The sequence below is a fragment of the Martes martes genome (genome assembly GCF_963455335.1).
Source record: "Martes martes genome assembly, chromosome: 16".
Classification (NCBI taxonomy): domain Eukaryota; kingdom Metazoa; phylum Chordata; class Mammalia; order Carnivora; family Mustelidae; genus Martes; species Martes martes.
In genome coordinates this window covers 38,172,995-38,199,916 of record NC_137904.1, presented here as the reverse complement: position 1 = coordinate 38,199,916, position 26,922 = coordinate 38,172,995, and the positions used below count along the sequence as shown (strand labels likewise).

General features: G+C 43.7%; 1 protein-coding gene across 1 annotated transcript in view; it reads right to left on the bottom strand.

The window, feature by feature from the left end:
* Positions 1 to 26,646, bottom strand: part of CA10 (carbonic anhydrase 10) — a 495,353-nt gene extending 468,707 nt beyond the window's left edge. Inside the window, exon 1 of the mRNA XM_080826757.1 lies at positions 26,458 to 26,646. Within this exon, the coding sequence (XP_080682883.1) occupies positions 26,458 to 26,518 (61 nt within the window). The 5' untranslated portion in view covers positions 26,519 to 26,646. The remainder of the gene's footprint in view (positions 1 to 26,457) is intronic.
* Positions 26,647 to 26,922: the final 276 nt, after the last annotated feature.

The following is a 26,922-nucleotide window of genomic DNA, read 5'->3' as shown; positions in this document are numbered from 1 at the left end:
CCAGACTTGGTTTGGCTGAAGAAGCACTGAGCATAACAACAACAGAATAGGCTCCAGTTGAGGCAGACAGCCAAGTGCATTCTGGTTAAGAAAATGGGCTTTAGAGCAAGGCTTCCTGAGCTAGAACCCCAGTGTCATGGGACCCCTTTCTTGCCGAGCTACCCTAAAGGCATGGGAGTTCATTCTTCTCAAGTGCTCAGCCTAGTAACGGGCAGATTAGGTGCCCTGTGCGTGTTAACTGCTCTTTATTCATATTAATCAGAATGGAGAACAAGATCTAGGATCAGGGTTCCTGACTTCTATATGGGACACAGCAAGGGAATGAGGCACAGGGGATATTTAGAATTCAGCATCTTTTGCTGGGGCTCTGGAAACATGAGTCCTTTGGGTTCCAGTGAACTTAGTCATAGGTCAAAGAACCACATTTAGGGTGGGCACTGGACCCTCAGCCTAGAGATTCCAAGGTCCCTGTATAATGCCTATAGAAAGTCAGACACTAGGGTCCGGGAGAGAGGCTCCAAGTCAGGATCAAGCCAACATACAGGTTTTGGTGCCTGGCGGAGGTGAAATCTCATGGTTCAGCTGAGGCATAGGACCAGAGCAAGATGGCAGCAAGGGTACCTTGGAGACGAGCCCAGCATATATGGGGTGGAATGGGCCTCCATCAGCCCCGCCTCTGCTCAGGAATAGCCCCGAGAACCCAGGGCAGGCTAAGCTTGCATAAGAATCACATGACACTGAAGCTGAGAGTGAGTCTGGACCTGTTCCATGCTGCCTGGGGCTGCCCCACCACCCCGTCCAGGCCTTACCCTGTTGGGGAGCCAGCAGTCTGGTGCCGTGCCCTTTGCTGAAGGGAGGTGCGCAGCAGGTGCCTCACCCCGGGGGGCGCAAACCAAGCTGTCAGTGGGCACAGCCAACAGGGCAAAAGCTCAAATGCCAAGCTGGCAGCCTCAGGGGCCCCAGCAGTGGGGCCCCCGTCCTCCGGGCAGGGAGCGCCGATTCACACAGCACGAGAGCCATAACATAGCAGGAGACCCACAGAAGGCTTTTAAATGTCTATTTTTTAAAGTGGTTAGCAAAGCAGGGGAGAAACTGTCAGTGAGCCACAATGAAGAGTTTAATTCAGAGTCAGCAAAGAGGAGAAAGGAAGCAGAAAGAGGAGACAGTGGAAGAAGAGCATTCAGGATTTTGGAGAGACACAAAGCCCGGGAACAGGAGGAAAAAGTTAAGAGCCACATCTCAGAAATGGCTCAAGTCGACATTTGGGAAGAATGTTCTCCGTTCTGCTTCTGCAGGCAGCTTATTTGCTCTGCCAGGAAAGCCTCCTCCTCCACGCAGCTGACAAATTTCTCTGTGTTCCTAACTCTGGCTCGGGGTTCAGCTTTCGACAAAGCCTCACTCTGCTTCAGGCTCTGCTTTCGCCATTTGTAACAGCGCATCTCAAAGTCTAATACAACAGGTTATGAACTCCGTGCACTACAACCCCCACGGTCTCCTGAAGGGCCGTTTACCTTTCTATTCCCGAGACCCTCAAGACTTAGTACAGTGCCTGACACACAGAAGGTGCTCAATCGATGATGACTGCAGAAACATGGGAATAAAGAACGAATAAAATAAAAACAGGAAGGAACGAGCAAACCATGGAAGGAAGGAAGGAGGGAGGGAGTAAGGAAAGATCTTTTAGGGCTCTAAGTGCAGAGTGCACAGAGGGGAGGCAGAAAGTGAGTCCACAGACATATCTTAGCATGTCCTAAGAGTCATGTGGACCATGCTAAGTATTTAGCTCACCGGCAAGGTAGCATAATCAAAGGTTATAAAACAGAATGATATTTGAAAAAGCTATTGCCAATGTCCTCTTCACCGTACATGTTATTAATCTCATTTATTTGCTCCCTACTTCAAATTAATGTACTTGTGCCCAGAGATTTGGCATCCATGGCCTCATTCAAAACCAGCAGACCTCAACTTCTCCAAGAAATATTCTTAAAATGACCTCCTATCCAACTCTTTGTTATCTCAGTAATTTTTTCTTAACTTACATCCTTCCAACCCTGCGCACCTGTTTATTTGTCCCTTGGGGTGACAGCTTTCCCTAGGAGTTATGAGTTTATTCTTTACAGCCAAACAAACTTGGGTTCAAATCATAGCTTGGCTATTTGCTAGCTTTCTAACTCCAGCGAAATTACCTAATATCTCTGAGCCTCAGTCTGTTCAGCTATAGCGGCGTGATGAATGATGCCTATCAGCATGGTTTTTGTAAGAACTGAAGGCTATTTAAGGTTTAGATATATACTAAGCAATCAATAGCAGCTAGTAATACCGGTGTTGCCAGTATTAGTTAAAAACTGTAGTCATAGTAGGTTTGTTGGATCTTATGCCCAGCTATACTCCCTGGTTGGGGAGACTGTCTTCTCTTTCTTAGGTTAGTATTAAGTATTAGTATTAAGTTAGTATTTCCCCCAACTCTACATCACCCTCCCCCCTTCAAAGTGTCTTGCAATTCTCTGTGACTCAATGCACAGTGCCTGCTATGCACAATGGTTCCCCTTTGCTCTGTGCCCTAGCTTCATGAATGACACTGTCATCCAGAAACCTGGGTCTCGTTGTGACCCACCATTCTCCCTCTCCTCCTGCCATATGCAATTTACTAGGCTCTGTTGGCCCATATCCTAAACAGCTCCCGGTTCTCTCCATTGCCCTCCATATCCATTGCCACCTTTGGCTGGTGACCTCCATCTCTAATTCTGATTGCCAGCGGGGTCTCCTGACTCCCCCTCTCAAGATGACCTGTCTCCCTTACCCCTCTTGGCTGCCAGTCAATTCTCTATTCTGCAGCCAGAGAGGTCATCTTAAAATTCAAACATGATCATGGGACCCTCTTGTGGTTTCCTATTGCTCTGAGGGTAAACGTACAACTTGTTAGCTTGGTTGTTCTAGAATCAGACTTATTACTTGTGTTGGAACCACACTGGTTACTATCAGGGTCCCTCTTTGCATGGGTTGTCATCTTTCCCTCCAGCAAGCTCTCCAAAGAAACAAACCTTGCACCACACTGCCTCAAAAACAAAGGTAAGCCCTGACTCTGGACTCTAGGAAGGTCTCTTTTTGGTTCAGGATATTGTACCTAACTGATATAAAACACTTGTGAAGACAAGTCTCAGAGAAAAGGGCCAAGCTTGTAAAGTACAAGACAAAGTGATGGATGGAGGAGCTGGGTGCCTAAAGGCACTTCATTTCACTTTTCTAAATGTGCCCTGTCAAAGTGAAGGGAATAGACCCAGCAAGGCTTAAGTCAGTGGATGCACAATGAAGTAGAATATTTATCTTCACGCTCTTGAGCTGTAGACCATTCAGCATTAGAAAACACCATCAAGTCTGTCTCCCAACATGCCTGGGGCCCTGAGAGTGGGGAGGATTCTGATTTAATGAGCAAGGCATACCATCTGTCACAGGACTGCTAAGCAGTAACTCAGCCAACAGCAGCTCCCGGACCCCAAGGAGCAGAATGCTTGGGTACCATTTGGGTAAGATGTAGCCCTGGGCTCAGTGGTCAAGAGACCTTACACACCCTATCCACCCAACTTAGGAATGATAAGTGAGATCTGTGTGTCCTCACTCACAGCCCAACCCAGCCTCGACATTTTCCTTGTGGGTGATTGATAAGCCATTGCCGAGGGGAGGTCTCCAGCTTAGAATAAGGTGTTAGAGGGTTGTATCCTTAACCGTTACACTTTCTGTCAAGAAGCTTCCAGTAAACAATACTACCAACCAAAGCATTTACCTTGGTATACAACTATGGGTGGAGGGAAAGAGGAAAATGGGGAGAGTATAATTCATGCATATTCCTTATGGAATATGATTTTAGAATTGATATAATCTAGGAGAATACATTTTGTATTTAAATCGGTGAAAGTAACATGGGGCTTGCTCCTATCTCAACAGTAGAATAATTATGATCTTTAACCAAACGGACCAGAAATTATGTATCCAAACGAGGGTTTTACCCATTAAAAGCAGTCACCTTAGAAAGCTATGTAATTCTTTGTTTGCATTTCCATAGCTCATTTTACTTACTAAATTCTGAGGTTGACTTCTCTGGGGATGTTTTCTCTTACGCATGTGAATCTCGAGCCCCTAACCTAGTGCTTGGCACACAGGCAGAGCAGCAGACAATCACCCAGGAGTCAGATGACCAGAAGTTCATATCCCAGTTCTGTTAGCTAACAATGTGAATTTGGTCCTTTGTTCTAAGCCTCAGTTTCCTCATCTGTGAAATGGGGATGATAATTCTCCATAACTCATAAGAGTTTATATAATTATATGAAAATAAAGCAAATAAAATACTTAATATCATCTTTAACACAGAAGAAATGCTGAACTAATGTTGACTACTGTTATGATAGTCATTAATTTTTTTAAAAAATTAGTTATTCCAATTATGATATCTTTATACATAAATTATTGGGGCTCCTCTTCTGAAATCACTAGGACATCCTAATTCCCATTCTTCAAAACTATCTTAATGTGTGTTTTTAGTGGGGTTTGATATGTAGAGACAACTGAAAATTGGCTAAATTTCACCCAGTGTCTATGAGCATCTCAACTGTTAGCTTGAAGTCTTACTCTCTTATTTTCTCTTGTAACCATAATATCTTTCACAGTGCTTGGCACTTAGCTCCAGTAAATGTTTATTTAATGAAGGGAACATCTGTTGAATAAATCATGGAATGAATAAAGTAGGTGAACAAGATGAACAATCAAAAGAAATTACTCAGCTTTTCACCCAAACTAGCACTGGGACTCTGTCGGAACACCCTCAAAAAATGTGAATTGGATGTGGGAAACAATCTTTCCACCCTTCCTTTAATGCTGCTGTGCCAGACATTTTCATGCTTTCTAATCTCCCATCACCTTTTGAATACTTTTTTAATGTGTATGAGTTTCCTACTGCTGCTGTAATAAGTTACTGCAACTTTAGTGCCTTTAAACACCACAAATTTATTATCTTAATATTTCTGGAGCTCAGAGGTCTGATATGGGTCAAGATCAAGGTGTTAACAGGCCTGTGTTCCTTCTTGAATCCCCAGGGGGAAAGTTAGTTTCCTTACCTTTCCAGCCACTGGAGACCTATTGCATTGTGTAGCCTATGATGCCCTAACTCCTTCTTCAAAGTATATCATTCAACCTAGGCTTCTATTACCACACCTTCTTTATCTGACTCTGACCTTCCTACCTGCCTCTCCAAGGACCCTTGTGATTACACTGGGCCTGCGGATAATCCAGGAAGATCTCCGTATCTCACGATCCTTAACTTCATCCCATCTGCAAAATCCCTTTGACCATATACAGTAACACATACACAGATTTCCAAGATTAGGATGTGGACATCTCTGGGGGGCCATTATTCCACCAATCTAGCCAATTCACTGTGTTTGGAGTATTTCCTGCCTTTAGTGTTCAATCCCACCCAGGCAGAATCTCTTTTGATAAAACACAGGCATGTGACTGAAGCTGATCACTCAGATGTCAGCCTCTTCCATTCTGATATTGGTGATATGAGGAAGGAGCTCTGACGGGGCATCCGTTTCCTGGTGAGGTTGACGGCAGAAGTGTCCAGCTCTCTGGGCACCAGCAGTGTCTAATGACCCCTCCGCATAGGTGACAGGATTTGGCTATCTCTGTCCAGCAGTGGCAAGAGCAGGAGTGCTTTCTAGAACAATCCCATAGTACATTCTTGCAAGTGAACCCTCCAGTTCCAATTCTTCCACCTACCCATAGATTCTGGGAGCACCCCAGATGCTTTCATGAACATCTTGTCTGTGTCTTAGAGCTCTGGTTTTTAAATCTAGTCCTCAACATTTTTAAAATTAGAACATCAAATTGGTTTACTTTCCAAATAATAATAATAATAACAATAACAACAACAACAATGATATTATCCTGTCTGCATACATGAGTCTTAAAGAGGTTCTATTATTTAAAACTAAGGACCCCAGTCTTCATAGTCACCTGTCCTAGGTTATAAGAGCCTGCAGAGAGGCTGATGGAGTGGCCCTAGAAAATGGGAACAATGAAGAATATTTGGGGGTGCCTTTCAAGGCCCAAGTACTTAATACAAAGGCTCTGAGGAAATGCAATGCCATCGTTCAAACCAGGGGTTGGTAAATTATATCATCCTTTACAATAGTAGGTGTGAGGAGGAGGAGAGAAAGGGAACACGCTATGGGCCCGGACCCTCAGACTTTGATTTTCACCTCTTCCCAGGTAGACAGAATGCTGTTTGGGAGGGGACAAAAAGAAATTTTATTTATTAATGCTGGTCAGCATGGACACACCCCTCAGTGTTTTTTAAAGCACTCTACCGCCATTTCTTACTTAGATGAAATTAAATAGCCTTGGCATTGCCATTGGGTTAGAAAGCAAAAGTACGACTGTCTCAAGACTACCACCCTCACCCCTGCCACCCTCACCCCTGCATTATCTACAGCACACTCCCCTAGGGCTCTTAGTTCACTCTTTTGCGGGACGGGGGACTTTGGTTTTTCAAAAGAACGTTTTTCACCGGCTCTCTGTCTGTGCCTTCTGGTTGCAGTTAGCAGCTCAAATCCTGACTCTGGATTTGAGTGACTCATAGCTGGGTGACTTGGGACTGTCATTTAACTTCTCTGAGCTTCCTTTGTCTACCATGTGCTCACATGACGACTCCAGGTGGGTTTGTGGACAAGACTAAGCAAGCGTATGGGATGGTAGCTGAGCTCCAGCCCTGGATTTAGACAGATCAGGGTTCAAATCTGAAGTTTACACCTTATCAGCTGGATGCCCTTTAGCAAGTTCATCTGGGGGCCTAAGATCCTCTCAATAAAATGGAAGATGGGTAAACACTCCCTTCCAAGGTTAAGCAATTAAAGGAGATCACAGACGGAGCTCCCCGCACCCGCCTGTCAGCTGCTAATATTGGAAACAGTGAAGTAGTTGGTCTTAGTGGGTGTTTGTAGTGAGCTAAGGAAATTTCCCATGGAAGTATGAAATCAACTTCTTGTCTTCACACATCCCCAGCCACCACCCTCCTTTAGTCTCCAGTGTTCCGAAATGCCCAGGAAACAGACATTTAAAAGCTGCTACTATTGACAGAGATCAGATCTGCGGTTGCCTGAGTCCGAGGACTGAACTCACAGTAGGACTGACTCCACAGGCACACAAGGAAATGCAGAAATGTCTGCTTACATGAGTCTTATTCGTGGAAATATTTCGTAGCTTGATGGCGATGGTTACATAACAGCATTCTTTCCTAAACTCATCAAACAGTAGATTTAAAATGAGTGCATTTTATATATAGGACACTTTGAGAAAGCAGATTTTAATTATCCTATCACAGGCACACTAGAACAGGGGTTGGTGAGATTTTTTTCGGTGAAGGGCCAGAGAGCAAACATTTTAGGCTTTGCAGGTTATAGGCTCTGATACAACTACCCAGCTCTGCTGTGGTTATGCAGAAGCGGTCATAGACAATAGATAATACATAAATGAATGGGTGGGGGTAGCTGGGTTTCAATACGATTTTATTTATGGACTGAAATTTGGTTTTACATATTTTTCATCGATCATGAAATAGTCTTCTTCTTCTTCTTTTTTTTTCGCCCCTAATTCACTTAAAAATGTAAAAATCATTCTTCGCTCCCAGACTTCTAAAAAATAGCCAGCAGTCTAGATTTGGTCTGAGGGGGAGGGTGGGGGCACCGTATTTGTCCAGCCCTGCTCTAGAGTTCGAAAGAGCCCCCATCAAGCAGCATTCTGAAATCTGCTTTCATGGCTTCTCAGGGCAGATGCCGTGTCTAAGAGGGCTGGGAATCCAGCTCCTGCGAGTCCCACTGCGGGGTCCTTGCCAGAACCGACCCCTCTGCAGCCAGGCAAAGCCACTGCTGCCTGCTTTTAATTTCCCCATCTGTCCCAGGGGGGAGGACCACCATCTCCCAGAGCCCAGCAAAACTCGTTCAGCTTGTTATTTGGGAGAAAATGCTCTGTCCAAGTGCAGAAACCAGTCAGGGCGGAGGTGATGTGTCTGGCCTGTCTGAATCATCGGGGGGAAAGGTTTGATTTTTCAGGTTGTCATTCCTAAAATTGCTTATCTTTCCAGGTGATGTTCTTATTTCTGAATGTGGTCTGACCTTCACATTCCCTAAAGAGGAGGGTTATTCTCCCCCCCCCCCCCCCCCCGCCGCCAAAGGTCTGGCAGCAGAACCAGACTCTCAGAAAGCTAGCTCCTTCCCTGCCAAGTGGCCCTCCCCAGCACCAACCATCCCGCCCGGGAGGATAGCCTCCCCTCAGAGTGTTTGCCTGGACAGGGCCAGAGCCACTCCAAGCTCCAAGCAGAGGAAGCGTTACAAATCCAAATCAGCACGGACTGAGAGTTCTTTTTCGGTTTCTGACAGTGGTAGGTGCCAAAGGAACCTGCTTGGGGTGGTCAGGACTGCCAAGATACCCACAAAAGTCAAGATACTTCTCTAGTTCAAAAGCCTCAAGGCTTTAAAAAAATGTTTTTGAATATTTCATATATAATTTAACTAATCTTTCATTGAAGAAGGTGGATTACCCAGGCACCAAGTTTATTATTCTAGCTACTGGAAGCACTGAAATCAATTGTTTGCATTAGGGGTTGCAAAATTCTTCCATAAAGGGTCAAAAAGTAAATATTTTAGGTGTTTCAGACAACACTTTCTCTGTTGTAGCTCCTCAATTCTGTTGCTGGGGGATAAAACAGCCACAGACAAGTGAATGAATGAGCATGGCTGTGTTCCAAGAAAACTTTATTTGGGATGTGAAGTGGCAAGCCAGATTTGGCCCATGGGCTGTTGTCTGCTGAGCCCCCCCACCCCCATCCCAAGTGGTAGTATCTCGAAGAGGGACTGGGTGGGAAGAGGTAATAAAACTTAAGTCAACAAACACTATCTAGATAATCTTGTAATTATCACCACAGATCAGGGAGATAAACCCACCCAACCCACACATTGTGCTAGGACTGAGAACAGAGAACACAAGTAGGCTAGACACATCTTGACCTCAATGAGTTTGCCATCTGACAGAGGAAGAAAGGCAGGTGGGCAATGAGCAGCACTGGAGACAGGAAGAGCCCGTGGGGTGCAGAGGACCAAGAGAGAATCCTAACTGGAGGGATCACTACAGCCTTCACAGAGAAGGAGACCCCACCCCAGCTGAACTTATGAGATGGGATGGTTTAGGGGGGTGAGAACCGGGAGGGGGTGCAAAACATGCAAAGCCACAGAATAAGTATGTGCGAAGTGTGTTCACGGGATGGAGAGTGGACAAGTTGGAGCAAAGTTGGAAGGATGTTTGTGGGGTACGACAGATAACTTGGAAGCACCAGTTTTCAAAGCATGAACTCTTTTTTTTTTATAGAGTCAGAGGGAGAGATGGTTTTTGAACTTCTACAACAATATTCCCTACAAAGCAGGTAACTCAAAGAAACCACCTCCTTTACAAAGATGATGTGATTATGTGAATACCACATTCATACGTGCTATGAATGTCATGTTCCTAATGGGTCACATTTATTAAGCCATTATTACATGCTCAATAATAACATATAAGTGCTCTGCTTTCATACACCATGTAACACTTACCAAAAAAAAAATCACTGAGGTGGCTGTTTTTATCCCCATTTTACAGATCAGAAAACAGAGATGCGCAAGAAGTTAACCTACCCAAAGCCTTCCAGCTTGGAGGAGGCAGTGTGTGGGTTTAAACCTCCATCTGTCTCCAATAGCTTACCAGTGCATTCAAACATATTTCTGTGTTTTAACAGTTAAATGATACATTTTTTAAAAACCTCATTTCTAAATTGTCTCTTCCTAGTGTTTCCCTACTCAAAAATCCCCAATACTATGATTACATTTCTCATCTTTTTATCTCCCTACTAATTATTTTTTTCAAGAGCAACAGATTCATAATTAAAGATTTAGAAATTTAAATTACATTCAAATTTCATCCAATATGAGTTCACTAACTTAGCATAAAATTGTGATTTTCATCAATCCCATATCTATCCATCTACATCCATCATTCTTTTCATATTGGTTTTGTCTACATGTTAGGCGGGACTTGCTGTAACACAAATGTATTTATCTCACATGACTTTTGTACAAACGTAATACCAGAATGAAATTTAAAATAACTTAAAAAGCTTATAAATAAAGACCTAGAGGAGAACAGACTATGAATAACAGTTGCATTCTGGTTATGTGATTCCAGGTAATCTGTTTCCTTTTCTATTCTTCTCTAAATTACTTAAAATTGGGTTATATTAGGGTTATGCTTTTAAAATGCAATCATGTAAAAATGTTCTCCAAAAAAAAAAAAAAAAAGCTTATGAAACAACACATTAAGATCTAGTCTAATAGGCAATTAACAAAAGAATTTCCTAATGCAAAAAGGGACTGTGTTCTGTGAAGTTTTCATGACTCTTGCTTATATGTACTTAAAGCTATTAGGTTTCATTAATTCACTGGGCTCTCATATCAGGCTAGCTGGTGTGGGTGTATCTTCAGCTCCTCTAAATTCAATCAATTTAAGAGAAACAGGAGTAGGGGTTTAGTGGATTAGCTACAACAGGCCATTAATCTCCCCATCCTCAGTTGTAATCCAGCCTCTACCAATGTGATTGGGGAGAAAAAAAAAAAAAAATCCCGCAAAAAAACCAAACACTCAGAAAAGCTCCCAAGCCAGCTCCCTCGAGAAAAATAGGCTTAGGTCACAGTTTGCTTGTCTTTACTTAACATCAATACAACATTTGTCATCTGTCCTATTTCTTGTTGGTTTTTCTTTTACGCCTTTTGCTGAAATTCTCAGATCAGATATATTTGAAAGGGAACCATGTCGCAATCCCAGGAATAGCTCAGCATTTAATTATCATTTAAAAAAATCATTCTCTCAAGTGGCCATAAAACATAAATCAAAACTATCGTTTCATGTTGCAAATTTGTTAAAGAAACATGGTTAAGGTTACCACATGCATAAATTAGTGGTGGGGAAGCTGGGGAGACTGAATCATGAAAAGAAAATAGAGTAACCAAATTCCAGTAAAAAATGAGCAAGGGGTAGTTCCAGAACATGTAAATACTCTATCTTCTATCATAAATGGAAGAGATCCTAATACCTCATTTCTTTATTGCTCTGGCCAATGAGACAACAGTTACTCATGCACCAAGCCGGGAAACACTATGAGCAAGTTCCTGACTCAGGGTTTTGTTGATGCCACCAGTCTCAAGGACAAATATTTACTGGATTCCATGAGATCACATACCTGTATAACAGACCCTGATAAGTCTAAACCCTCATTGCAAAATGAAAACAATGTGGCATTAAATATATGTATTTTCTAATTATTAAAAAAATGTGGGCCAGACACAGTAAATTGCCTCTGAAGACCATTTTATGAAAAAGACATGATTGTCCTCTTTCTTATTACCTTTAAAATATTCCCCAAACATCCCAGCTTCCCCTGGTGAATCAGATTCAACCAACCTCAACTGATTATATGTTACGTGCAGGCACTGTGCTAAACACTTTCACATGAATTGGCTCATTTAATCCCCATGTTTTACATGATATTGCCAAATTCCTTCCTACTTTTGCCCAACATTTTTTGTTCTTTTAGCTTCAGCCATAACAATACAGACCATTTACCAAGTGCATTCTACGTGCTAAGCACCTAACTGCATTTTAAAATTTCAGTCTCTCTTAACTCCAAGGATAGATGTTATTACTTCCAGTCTACAAAAGAAGACACCAAGGATAAGAGATTTTAAGTAAGTTCCCGAGGTCACAAAACCTGAGGTGAAATTCTAAGACTCCAATACACAGACCACATGATTTTCAGTATGTGCTTTGATGAAGCAGCCAATGATGACCGCTTGACTCTTTCCAAGGACCACAAGGTCATCTTCCTACAAGTATAGTTTCGGTTATTCTCTCATCCCACACCTTAGCTGATACTTGTCTATCTCGGAAGTCATCGGTCACTCTCCTCCCCGCTCACAGTCAGGAACATTCTTCCTGCAATTTAATTTTGCTGCCTCAACATTTCCCAAACTGGAAAAGGTTAGCATCACAGCAAACTTGGATAACTTTCTGTAAAAGTTTCTTAATATGATAAAATTTTCCAAGTTGGAAAGGGACCTAGAAATTACCTAGTCCAATATCCGTTTAAAAGGAAAAAACTGGGGCCCAGGCCAATAAAATGATTTCCCCTAGACCACAGAGCTAACACTAATACCCATGTTTTCTGACTTCCATCCCATTCATCTTTTCTTCCATTCACCTGATTTGCTCTTCTGTATAATTTTTAGAAATGTGTTCTTAGAACAATATTTAAGAAGTCTCAAAATTCTGGATTTAGGAAAGCAATTTGTTTGTTCTTAACCCTGGCCTCCTGTCTCTGATCTGACATATTAAGCAAAGTAACATTTTGAATATTAGGCTAATTGGTTTTTGTTTAGTAGTTTGTGAGGTGGGTCACTGTTGAAAGGATCTTTGAAAGTTTAATCACTATTCTTCATACTTGTCTACTTCCTCAAGGAATTCAGGGGTACTTCTAGAGACCTATGAACAGGTTGTGTATTTCCTAAGGATGTATTGTGGTAAAACAACAAAAAACTTCACACTGTTTTACCCAGATACCACAATACTGGGAAAATTTTAAAGAAATAGTTCAATGGAAATAAATATCTATACTTCTTTGACATAAGCCATAGTGACTTCCTTCTAGATATATCTCCTGAGGCAAGGGAAACAAAAGCAAAAATAAACTATTGGGACTTCGTCAAAATAAAAAGCTTCTACACGGCAAAAGAAATAATCAACAAAACTGAAAGGCAGCCTAGGGAATGGGAGAAGATATTTGCAAATGACATATCTAAGTGGTATCCAAAATATATAAAGAACTTATAAAACTCAACACTCAAAAAACAAATAAATCCAATTTTAAAAAATGGGCAGAAGACATGAATACACATTTTTACAAAGAAGACATACAGATGCCTAATAGACACATGAAAAGATGCTCAACACCACTCATCATCAGGGAAATACAAATCAAAACCACAGTAAGATACCATCTTACACTGGTCAGAATGGCTGAAATAAAAAATACATGAAAACAACAAGTGTCGGTAAGGATGTGGAGAAAATAGAACCCCTCTTACACTGCTGGTGGGAATGTAAACTGGTGCAGCCACTCTGCAAAACAGTATGAAGATTCCTCAAAAACTTAAAAACAGAACTACCCTATGATCCAGCATTACCCAAGAATACCAGAATACTAATCCAAAGGACAACATGCACCCAAATGTTTATAGCAACGTGATCTACCAACAGCCAAAATTATGGAAACAGCCCAAGTGTCCATTGACTGATGAATGCATAAAGAAGATGTGATATATATATATATATACTCAGCCATCAAAAAGAATGAAATCTTGCCATTTGCAACAACATGGATAGAGCTGAAGAGTATTATGCTAAGAGAAATTAGTCAGAGAAACACAAATACCATATGATTTCACTCATATGTGGAATTTAAGAAACAAATGAGCAAAGGGGGAAAAAAAAGAGAGAGGCAAACTAAGAAACAGACTCTTCACTGTGGAGAACAAACTGATGGTTACCAGAAGGGAGGTTGCAGGGGGGTGGGGGAGATGGATGAGGATTGAGGAGTGCACTTATCTACATCATACACCTGAAACTAATATCACAGTGTATGCTAAGTAACTGGCATTTAAATTAAAAAAAAAAAAGAAATATCTATGGACAAATAAAAGCCAAAAAAATGCCCCCAAAAATGTTGAGAAACACAGATCTCAAAAACAGAGAAAAAAAGGTAACTATAAATGATGCTATTTTCAATGAATAAATTATATGGAACTATTACAAAGAAAGTCATGAACATTAAGGTGGCAGATGCCAACTAATTGTTCACCACACCATTTTCCCTCTGCAAGTAAATACGAGGCTAGCCGACAATTCCCAAGCTCTTTTGCAATAAGAAGTGGCCATGGGACTGGCCAGAAGTGATGGGCACAGCTTTCCTGCTTGGTCTATAAAACTTCTCCCATGATCCTTCTCCACATGCTTTTTCCCCATCTGCTGCCATTGACCCCGAGAACAACACTAGAAGCCCCTCTTGAAGAGAGAAGAGCCTCCATGGGCCTTAAGACTTCCAAGTCAATGCAAAGAAAAGATTCCTACCTTTTTATCCCTCCCCCCTCACCATGCCCTCCCTTATACACCTCACACACACACACACACACACAAACATCTTGACACCAATGAGCAAGTAATGTGAGCAGGAAGTAAGCTTCTACTGTGTTATGTCACCAAGATTTTGTTGTTTAGCTGTCACCAAGTCCAGGATTTCTTAAGCTGAAGTAACTAGGAAGCAACAGGGAAAATGCTTAAAAGATACAATGTAAAAAAAAATAAATAAGAATTTTTAAAAAGATACAATGTAAAGTAAAAAAAAAAAAAAACCAAAGAGCAAAGATTTGAGGTTGAAAACATTGCAACTGCAAACTTCGGTAAATAAACATTTAGTCTATAAGGAATCTGTTTTCCTCCATTTCCTGTGACACTGTGAGTTGGCATTAAAATGAACTAGCTCTGTGACTCCCAGCCTTGCTCTGGTATGTGGCGCCAAAACACACCCACATTTAAAGGCCCCCCGCTTGCAAGGAGCACTGACCAAGGAGGAGCATTTCCCTGGAACACAGCTCCAGCCTGAACAGCAAGTGCACCAGTACAACTCTCAGTCATTAATGTGTCCAACACCTCCCCCCTGGAGGTGGGGCACATTACAAGCCTTTACCTGGCTCGGTCAAGCTGCGATCTTGGCATTTCTGAGAGCAGGAGAGGAAAACAAAGGTGGGGGGTGGGGAGGAACACCACCTTGTGCACTAAAAGGCATAGGAGACTCATTTAGCCATAATACAACACTTCAAAGACACAAGCTAAAAGGCCACAAAGAACTTCTTCACCACAGTGGAAAAACAGAGACGGAGCTTGTTACAGACGCAAAACATGACTTCCCTCCTTTACATTTCATTCTGCAGGGGCTGAGCGGTTGGGACTTAGATCCAGGATCATCGCGGTGATCCTAAGAGTTGGCCAACCAGTGGCATTTCTAGTCACACCCAGGCAATACAACAGACACGTACTACTCACAGATGCCCCACTTTCTAACTGTTGGTATAATAGCCCTGCATTTACGGGGAAGTTAAAGGTGAGGGCCATTTTGGGGGGCAAGCTTCCTTTATTTCTTTCTTTGATTACATTAACAAGCAAACTAACAACAACAAACCATCCAACTGAGCATTTCCCCACAGCTGTGGAGATCAGCTAGAAGATTCTAGGCAGAACGCACAACCGGGAATTTTGAATTACTAATGTTCCTTCCATTTCTAGGCCCCAGAGTCTACCCGCTGGTAAGAACTAGTGAGCGCCACTACAGCTCTGTTTCCAAAGGCCAGATGGAGAAGTCAAGTTCTTGGACGCAGACTGAAAACACCTTAAGAACCGAGTCCAGGGCGCCTGGGTGGCTCAGTGGGTTAAAGCCTCTGCCTTAGGCTCAGGTCATGATCCTGGGGTCCTGGGATCGAGCCCCGAATTGGGCTCTCTGCTCAGCAGGGAGCCTGCTTCCCCCCTCTCTCTCTGCCTGCTTGTGATCTCTGTCTGTCAAATAAATAAATAAAATCTTAAAAAAAAAAAAAAAAAAAAAAAGAACCAGAGTCCAGAGAGCCTAGGTAGCTCAGTCGGTTAAGCGTCTGCCTTCAACTCAGGTCATGATCCCAGGGTCCTGAGATCGAGCCCCGTATCAGGTTGGCGGGAAGCCTGCTTCTCCCTCTCTGTCTGTTGCTCTGCCTACTTGTGCTCCCTCTCTCTCAAATAAATAAATAAAAATGTTAAAAAAAAAAAAAAGACCCCGCGTCCATACTAAAGAGTGGGTGGGCTTTTTAACCTAAGGCACTCTACCGCAATGCTACAGGGCAGTGACCTTTCTCAAGGACCCGCTTCTCCTAAGCTAGAATCCAACAAGAAAATGCCCTATCCTAAACGATGTCCTTTAACAGGAATGAGATGACACGGAAAGAGGAACACCAATGCCTCCACTGATCCTCAGCCCTCCTGGTTCAGGTCTTACAGCATGGCATCACAGAACACAAAGGAGCCTAAATACATTTTAAACAAGTGCCCCCAACCGACACTGGGTGTGTCAAGTGCAGACAGGAACTGAGTCTGAGAAGGCAATAGAAAGCTATCGAACATATTGCTCCCTGGGAAGGTGCCAGTCCTCTCTGACTCTCTGTGTGCTCAAAGAACCCCATGCAGTAGAAGGGAAAGGGCAGCTAGCAGAAATCTTCTTCCTCTCTCCTCCCTCCTGGCCTCAGAGCTTGTCTCCCATTCTCCCTTGAAAGCAAGAAACCACTAAACCTCTCTGTCATTCATGTACGTGCTGATTCATTCATTCCTTACTGAGCGTCTACTAAATGCAAGGCACTGGGTAGAGCAATGGGGAAAAAGAAACACACAGTATTTCTGCATCACCTACTACCCATATGCTACAAGGGCGAAGATCAGGGCTGCCTTGCTTACCATATTGCCTGGTCCAGCACCTCCCTAAGAAGAGACATTCGTTAGCATTTGATGAATGAATGAACCCACACATTGAACAGTAGGGGTGGGGGGGACCAGAGCCCTTCCATAGATATGTCACTTTAGTTGTTCATTTCAAGAATCCCGTGAGGTATTTATTATTATTCCAACATCACAGAGGAAGAATGGCCGGTCTCCCTCCGTAAGTGCTGCCATCACAATGGTCTTCCTTGAGGGTGAGAGGTAGCCGTGTGCGGTAGGAAGAGGGGGCAGCGGAAGGGGAATATGTTGACTCATATCCTTCAGTAAATGTGTTTATTCCAATTCTGGCATTGCTGCCAAATGTGTTGCGAAACCAGCAGGACTTGGCTCTGGAAAACGCACCTGAAAGTCACAGGCTTCATTTCCTACCGCCAGCCCCTTTCGCCACTGGGTATGAAGTATTGGACCAAGTTAAAGATTAATTCTGCATTTTTGGTGACAAAGGTCACACCTCTCCCAGATGAAGAGGAAAAGGCATTTGTAGGCTGTCTCCTTCACAGCCGCTGACAATCCCTCTGCCGTCATCCTGATGGTACCTTAATGCAAATGTAATCAAACCCAAACACTGGCTATCCCATTACCTGGTCAATCTTGCTAATAAAGAGCCATTAGAGCTTTGTCATAAAGACAATCCCGGACCATTTCCTGCCACTCGCAGCTCCCCACCCCAGGCCCTGTGTGATGGAAACCCTCTAAAGTTTTGTTTAGGGTTACATGAGATGAAACTGCAAAAAGACTCAATTATCAAAGAGAAGAAGATAATTGGCATACTGCCAACTCCGGACTCAGCCGGTGGGGTTCTGGCTTTTTCCTAGGGTCCAAACACCTGGGGACAAACTAAGTAAGGTGATAAATTCTGTAATATGTATCTGGGTTATCTCAAAAGTTTCTGGGAAGCCACCTGGCACTAGAGGGGACACTGGAAAATCACCAGTGATCTGGGCCAAGTGGAGCATTGCTGGGCCGGAGCCCAAAACCTTACCCCAGGCTCATCAGCTCCCAGGGAAGAGAAAGACGTAAGCTAGAGCTACTTCTTGGGGCCTTTAAAGGATGCCCTCCATGCCCAGGGAGGTGCAAGGGTGGTTTCTGTTGACAGTTTTTAAATGTAAGGTGTTATTGTTACCACAGTCCTCTCTCCCCAACCTCCTAGATCTCAACCTCATCTATTACACCCCACTCTCTAGTGGTTGCCGTATTGACCTCGGGACAGTCCCCCAAATTCATCCTGGGTCTCCTCTCATGGTCCTGCCTTTGCAAATGTTCTTTCCTGTGATCGCCCCTCCCCCATCACCCTCCTCCCAGTCAATCAGCAAATCAGCAAAAATCCTCCATCTCTCCAAGACTCAGCCCAAGCATCCTTTAACACTACTTTCCTCCGGCCCTCCCACCTCCAGAATGAGTCAGACGTCCCTTCTCAATACTTATCGGATTCTGCTGTCGCTACGAATATTTTTTAAATTGCTCTCTTACTAGATTGTGAATTCCTGGAGGGAAAGATCCGAGTCGGACTCACTCCTGTTGGATGCCCAGTACCTTCCGTATAGTGTCCCCTCCATAAATGCTGAATGATTAAGAGGACAAGGGAAGACATTTCATTTTAGGTCTCTACACTTGATCTCTGGTAACTGGACCTTTGAGAGGGTAAAATGGGTATATAATTTAGTGGGCTATGAGTATGCTCTCCCAAGTGAGCGGTGTCTATCGGAAAGACAAGTGCAGAGCACAATAAGCAAAACGGATGCAAAGTGCTTCGCACCGCTTCAAGCATCTGTCCCATGTCACCTAGTGCGTCTACTAGGCGGGTACGGCACAAAAGCATGCATGGACTGCTTCACTTCCCTTAGCCTTCTTGTAACAGTAAAGATGTTACTATTAATGTTACCATTGTTATTCAAGTACAAAATTGGAGGCATTTGCTTCACATGAGAATCTCAAAGATGAGGGTAAATCAGGTCCACAACAGATAGGACAAGTGTCCCTCAGAATGTTCCATAATGGCTTAATTGATCTATTACACCATTCTTTTTAAAATGGGTGTTGTGAGCAAGAATAAAGGCTGACAAGAAGACAAGGAATTGGGTTTCTGAGTTATTACCTATTGGAATCAAAGTTTAAAAAGAATTGCACATAAACCTTTTTTTTTTTTTTTTAATGTCATTCTCCTTACCTCCACCTTAACTCCTCATAACTAAAAGAAAAAGTCTGGGGCGCCTGGGTGGCTCAGTGGGTTAAAGCCTCTGCCTTCAGCTCAGGTCACGATCTCAGGGTCCTGGGATCGAGCCCCACATTGGGCTCTCTGCTCCTCGGGGAGCCTGCGTCCCTCTCTCTCTCTCTCTGCCTGCCTCTCTGCCTACTTGTGATCTCTGTCAAATAAATAATAAATAAAATCTTTAAAAAAAAAAAAAAAGAAAGGAAAAAAAATAAAAGTCTGAACTTCTTAACTTGGCTAACTCGCCCCTGCCCACGGATCCCAGGTTATTCTTCCAGGCCTGTCTACAGTCCTTTATTGCAGCCCACTCACTCCACATGCCCAGCTCACCACACTTCTAATCCTTGTTTTTTCTCATTCCTTCCTATCAACCTACTATTCATGCCTCATGATATGTCTTTTTTCTTTTTCTCCTGTTCCTTTGAAATCTCAGGTATTCTTCCAACCTTGTTCAAATGTTCCTCTATGGAACCTTTACCAGCCCCACTTTTTTTTTTTTTTAAGAATTTATTTATTTGTCAGAGAGAGAGCAAGAACACAGTAGGGGGAATGGCAGGTAGAGGGAGAAACAGGTTCCCCCGCTGGGCAAGGATCCAGATGTGGGGCTGGATTTGTGACCTGAAGATCTGAAGGCAGAGGCTTAACCCACTGAGCCACCCAGGCGCCCCTCCCTTCCCCACTTGTATCCACCAACATGTTCCCTCTTCACACTCCTGTAACACTTTGTGCACACCTCTATCTCCTGTCTTGGAAATATCGAGGATCAGAGGTTGTTCATTTTTGTGATTCTTATCTCTGATGCATAGTAAGCCGACAATGCTATTTTGTTGAACAATGAGGAAATGACTGAATGATTCACTGGAATTTACAAGAACAGGTCCAAAGTGTCAATAACAAGGATAGTTGTCGATGACAATGATGGTGATGATTTTATGCGGTAGCTGTCATTCACTGAGTCACTACTACATGTCAGGAGCCATGGCAGGATCTTATGTATATTTTTTCCACTCCTCATTTTACAGATTTTACAGAGGCTCAGAGAAGTTAAACAACTTCTCTAAGACCACACAGAGGGAGAAAATGCCAAAGGAAAGAATATTATGTACAGGTCTATCTCAGTTCCAAAGCCCATGCTTATTCTCCTACAATATGGGTAATCTGGTCCATGGTAAATGTATTCCAGACACCCTGTTAGCATTTTACAAATATTGTTCTGCTCCTTACAATTATCCTGTAGGATCAAAATCCTTGGGAAGTAACTATCATGTCCATTTTACAGATGAGAAAGCTGAAGTGTCCGCCAGACTCAACCATCTCCAATCCCAAACAACCTACAAACTATGCAAAGTACAGCAGTAGCTAGAAACTTGCAACACGAATTTAAAACCCAAAGAAATGGTGGGATTTCAAACAAATGTTAACCAAGTTCAGTCCACTGAAGGCAGGCAAAGATCCATAATTTTAAAAATAAAAATCACCAAGAAATTAAATATCTGAAGACACTCCATATTTTTTCCTCAATTCAACAGCTCACAACATGGGCTCATCCCAACTTTCCAGCATCCTAAAGGGAACTTTTATTCCAACTGGGACTGTCTTCCCTGTACATCACTCATTCCTATTCGTCTCCTATGGATGATGGAGTCCCTCCACCTCTTCCTTCCAAACCTCCAACATCTATCCAATATTCTCTTTCCCTTCATGTCTGGACTTCTCTCTTCTGTGGCATGTATGTCCTTTATGAAATAAGACTAATCCATGTTATGTCCTTTATGAAAAAAGACTAATTAGTCTTATTATTTCATATCACGATAACTTTGTGCATCATAACTTTGCTGTCATATCTTAATGATTAAGCACTCATTATTCACATGACTTTATAGCACTCTACATTATGTGTATGTATCTCAACTTTGCTTTCATAACTCGACCTTAAGTGCGGATCATTCCACAGTACAGTAAAGACACAAATGCTTTACATTTGTGCAACCCAAAGAACGTTCAGGATCTCCCTCTGTTGTTCCCTCAACAATCCTTTGGACTGGGCAAAGAAGTGATCATTTTTATTTTACAGAGGAGGAAACCGAGACTCAAATCAGCTGAAAGAATCCCCCAAAGAGGTAATTAAGGAAGAGTATGACTGCAGGTGGGTCTTCCAAGTTCCATACTCTTTCTATGAAGGCTTGCCGCCATAGATTTTTTTTTTTTTAAGATTTCATTTATTTATTTTACAGACAGAGATCACAAATAGGCAGAGAGGCAGGAAGAGAGAGAGGGGGGAAAGCAGGCTCCCCACTGAGCAGAGGGCCCGAAGCAGGGCTCAATCCCAGGAACCCAAGATCATGACCTGAGGCGAAGGCAGAGGCTAAACCCACTGAGCCATCCAGGCGCCCCACCACCATAGATATTTATGATGCCTGGATCTTTTCCTGACCTAAACCCCAGGCCCAAAGATGTAATGCTTAATCATCAATGCTTAATCAATAATCAATTAATCAATAATCAAAGGCTGAGGTGTTAGGTACTGATGGCCTAGGATGGCCATCCAACCTCCTCTCCTCCCCACCCAAGAAAATGATTCTCCACTCATCCATCTCTCCTTTCCCCAGGGGCTTTTTATTACTCGGAAAGACTCTTGTCTCTCGGACAAGAAAGTCCCATCTCTAATGATGGGATCTGTCAGTGACTGGGCTCTATGACATCACCCAGCAAACTGGATTTAAACAAACCAATGAGGGGCACCTGGGTGGCTCAGTGGGTTAAGCCTCTGCCTTCGGCTCCGGTCATGATCTCAGGGTCCTGGGATGGAGCCCAGCATTGGGCTCTCTGTTCAGCAGGGAGTCTGCTTCCCTGCCCCGCCCCCCCACCTGCCTCTCTGCCTACTTGTGATCTCTGCCTGTCAAATAAATAAAAAAATCTTAAAAAATAAAAGAAAGAAAAAGAAACCAATGAGATCATCAGATAAATAGTCTTTGTGGGGATGGGGGCTCTTTTTGTATTTAATGGAACATTCTCTTTCAAGTCATATTGATAGCCTATATAGTTTGCCATCTTGGCACTTGAAAGCTGGGTTTATACAGAGTGATAATTTACAAGCAGAAGGAGGAAAATTCTGTTGCTCCCCTGGGTATTAAGTACGACGTCGTTCCCAGGTGATGTATTAAACGTTCCAAGCCTCACCTCAGTACGGGGCTCACAGAGATAAAGTGAGTTTTACTCATAATAGGCACCAAAGCCCAATGCTACCAGTTTCATTTATATGAGAAAGAAAATTAAGAGATAGTTCAAAGTCGTTAGGCGAAGCCGTCCTTGAAAGTAAGAGGAAAATGCTCAATGTTAAAAAATGCGCTTACTCATGATTTTCTTTTTGCTTTTAAACACTATAAAGTGAGGAAGGTAAAGGCTCTGTTCTGTCACAGCCTCAAAAAACCTGCGCAGTGCCTGATTTGTACGAAAAAAATTATATTATTGCAAGCTTTCTCTGCCTCAGATATTGGGCCAAGTGAAAAAAATCACTGAACGCATTATCTCATTTAATCCATGTTGCAAAGCTGTGGGGTATGGACTATTATCCCCTCTCTAAATGTAGAGACACTGAAGGGAAACCATTTTATTTTCCAATTTCCCAATTAGGAAAAGAGCGTGGGAAATATTCCTTGCTTCTAGGGATGGCTGATCCCAAGGGGCTGGCGGTAAACCCGGGTAACAGTCTCATCCGTTTGCCCGACAGTCATATACAACTCAAATGCTATACCTTATGTCCAGGACAGAACAGCAATCACCCCAAGCTTCCACTTCCAAACTAAGACTCGCATCCATTTAACGTAATTCATTCTTTCAATTCAGAGACATCCCAATAAAAAAAAATATACACCGAATAAAATATTTAAAAGAAATCCTGAGCCAGAAAAATAAGTGCCAACCTGAATTCTGACTCAGACCTGGATGCGAATCCTGCCCGCGGAACCGCTGTAGGCTTTGGCGGCCTCGTCTGTAAAATTACCCTACAAATTCTAAGAAGAGATGAATGAAAATACATGCCATGTTATGTAATATTGATGAAAGCACCACGTCGTTTTAATTGCTATTGCCGTTATTATGATGAATAAACTGACAAAGAAGTAAAGTTACATAGAGGCAAGTAGGATGTGTTGTGGAAATGAAATCAGACAGCTGTCTCTGGGCCAGGAAATTCTCTCCCGGCGCTGCTAAGCATTCATTCTCGCTGATCCGAGCTGCTTTTGTAAGAATGGAATGGTGCTCTAGCTAGCACAGGAAAAAATCATCCTCATTCTCCTCTCTCTCTCTCTCTCCCTCTTTCCCACTCTCTCTCTGTCTCCTTCTCTCTTCTTCACAGATCTTGACTGCCTTACACTTTTGGCAAAATGATATCTGAGTCTGATGGGGAACAGAAGACCTCCCAGATCATGACATTCCCTCTTAAACCTAGCTGTGCTGGCCTCCAGTAGCCAACATGGATATGATCGTGCAAATGGAAGGCACACACGCTCCAGCCTCAGCAGCTGGCTAAGGCTGATCAAGGAGAACACCCCCCCGCCTCCGCCCAGTCCCATTTGCTGACAGCTTCATCACGACCAAATGAGGAGCGCAGAGCCATCAAACATACCAAGCCCAGGGCTCTGTATTTTAAGAAATATATCCACACAGACCCTGAGAGAAAATGCTTCGGGGGACACTTAATTGGCAGAATGGGGAGAGCTAAGGGTGGGAATCTTTGCTTAACAAAACACAGAGCAACAAAGCACCAGAGTGTTTCTGAAAGCCAAGGCTAACAAGTGAAATTCAGTCACTAGAGGCCAGATCTACCACCAAAATTTTCCTTCTGCAAAATGTTTACACTGCAGACTGCTTTGCTGACCTTTTCTAGTAATGAAGTCAACCCTACCAATGCATCAATCACTGAGGCTTGGTAACTCAGGAAGAATTAGTACCCATTTACTGGGTAGGATAATTCACCCCAAGATGGGAGAGAGGTGCTTTGTTTTTTTAATTTTTTTTTTTTTAAATTTAAGATTTAGTAGAGTCTATGATCGCAGGGTTATGTTCCTTTTGGTAAAGCTCAGTCGTTGAGTAAATTAAAACTGCAAATCATGGAAACAGAAATGAAAGACCCACTAAACTCTCCCTGAGCCACAATTATTCAACCTTAGTGCCCTGCATAACTATACCTCTTAAGGCTGCTAGAGAGGAGGGGAAAAAAAAAAAGTCCCCAAATCATGGCAACTGTGAATCATAATTATATTATTAATCAGAATTAGTACATGGAAATCACCGAATGGGTAGTTGTTTGGGGAGGGAGGCCACCTTGGCTGTGAAGAAAGAACAGCCTTTGAAAATTAAGTTCACGGATGTGTAAATGAAGAGTACATAATGTCGCAATTCCGCCCAAATGCCTTCGTAAAGCATAATTAATTAATAAATTAATGCAGAGCCTAACTAGGCATTTGGAACGCTAACCTAGTTTTCTGTGTTTGGCTAATAGCTAGCAATTTTGCTTGCACCTTTACCCCCTTATTACACAGCAATGATGACTATTTAGTAAACACATGTGAAAGACCACATACTTCACAGCACCTCTTCTGGGTTGGAAATAACCCCCTCCTAATACTTGTATTTATAGAAGTTAGTTACGGAGACACCAAATCAAGTAGAGCTGTGATAAGGAGCCCACTAAGGTCTCTTTTGGAGGCTCAGAACGGACCCAGTCTCTGAGGGTTCCCCTGGGATGGCCTGGCCAAGTGCAGGGTAGGGGCTGGGGAGAAGGGAGTTTGGGGGATCCAGAGCTTCAGTGAACGTTAACCTTTTGTTAACCCTAAATGGACTCAGCTGGCTTGGCTGCTTCATGAATTACTTACGATGGTGGAGAGAGGCAGGGGAAGGCTATTTTCTAACTAGTGAAATATTATGGAACAAGAGAGACAGTTTGAAAGAGTTGTAGAAAAGAAACATTTAAAATGTGCTCTTGTAAGATGCTACCCAGGCCTGGTCATATGACCGGTATCAACCCTTATAAGTCACCTGGGAATTTTTCCTCTTTGATGTGGGATGGGGTAAAACAGGTCCCACTAGAGGATTTGGGGTGGTCGCAGGCACTTTTTATTGTCTTCCGAAAGTATTACAGAGGCAAAATTTTTAGTTGGGTGGCCAAGTACCAAAGAGAATGATTTTGAATAGAAGATTCCCTATTCCTGCCCTAAGAGGAGAAAGTTGAAACTGAACAGTGGTATTTGGCACTAGGTCCAGGGTAAGCACAAACAAGGATTTTTAACATTCAAAACCAGGTCTGGGTTAGGAGGTAGGGACTGGCTGGGCTGCAGGAAACAGGGCCCTCCACCTCAATCCCGCTACGGGTCTGCTCACAGGGGCAACGTTCCTGCTCTCCTCTTCTGGTGACTTTATGGGAAGTTGGCTGAGTCCCCAATTATGCAGAGGGAATGCAGGCACAGGGGTGCCCTGCAAATGGGTCCTACCCTAGCTGCTTTAATGACAGGTGGGAGGTGAAATCGAGGTGACATTGTCAGTGGGAGGAGGCACTGAACTGAACTGGGAAATACTGTTGATCCTGGGGCTTTTTCTCATGGCTCCCCTCCACAGCACCAACTCCCTGCACCAACAAAGATGCTGCTTGGAAATCAGAATCCCCTCCAACACACAGACACACAGGCGTAGGCAGGCACAAGTCCTACCCCATTCACCTCATCACTCCTGAAACCACAGACTGCTGGGAGTAGCCTGAGGTCAGTGAGTATGGGCTAGCACATCCTGGCCACCGGGAATCCGACAGGCTACAATCCAGAGTGGTATTTACCATACTGTGTTGTTGCAGGCAGATTTTGCCTTTACTTGTGGAGCTGGGCGTGCTAGCATGTTTCAGACCATCATGGCCAGTCTCTGATGTGCTTGGGGAAGGCATGGAGGACCTCCACATCCCTCCGGTCCCTGCTGGTGGCACTCTATAGTCCCGCATCCTCCCGCAGTCTCTCGAAAGTGCCTAGATACCAGGGCAGGGCTCTGCGTCCATTTTGCCAGCCCCGAACCACCGAGTTTGGGAACTTTGAAAACCAGGGGATGAGGGTGGGGGTTGCCAAGGCTCAGATTTCGGGGCCAGAGTTCTCAACCAGGAAAGCAGTTGAAAATCAACACTGACCTATCTGCCTTTTCTTTCTTATCCCTCAATGTTTCTATGTTCCAGGACTCCATACAGATACTAACCACACCACACACAAACAGACACACAGACACAGGCGGCGCGGGCGGGCGCGCACACACACGCGCTCGCGGGCGCGCGGGCGTGTACACACACACACACACACACACACACACACACACACACACACCCTTGGGCTTAGAAGGTTTTGTAATTCCGAAGGCAGCAAACCCAAAGAGCTGCAAGGGTCTCTGCCACCACCCCCTTCCCCTCCTACCCCCGCGAGGCTACTTGACAAGTCTATACACAATAAAACCCTACACATTACAAACAGCACAACGTAACCCAAACCCGCCAGCGACTCCAGCGCGTCCCATACCTGATATGCAGACGATGAAATTGGCTTGAAGAAGAAAAAGCACCTCCCAGACTATTTCCATCCTCTGATTCTCATTCCAAGTGCATCACTCGACGGGAAAACAGGGGGGGAAGGGGGGAGCCCGACACGGCACACACACATACAAACACGCACACACTTGCGAGCGACCGCACACTCGCACTCCCACCCGACAGCCGGCCAGGGACAGTCACCCCCAAGATCAATATCGCAGTTTGAATTGTTCCGGCAAATCTCCCCTCGGGCTCGACGGATGTGCGCCCCAGATGTGCTGACACATGTCCGACGTCTCGCTGCCCCGGAGGTCTCCCCGATCGCCGGTCTCTGCTCCTCGCACGAGAGGCGGAAACAGCACTAGCAGCGGCGGCGGCAGCCACCTGAAGCCACCAGCGCCGGGCTCTTCCTGCAAAAACGAGACCCCGATCCGCCTGGCGCCCCAAGAAGACA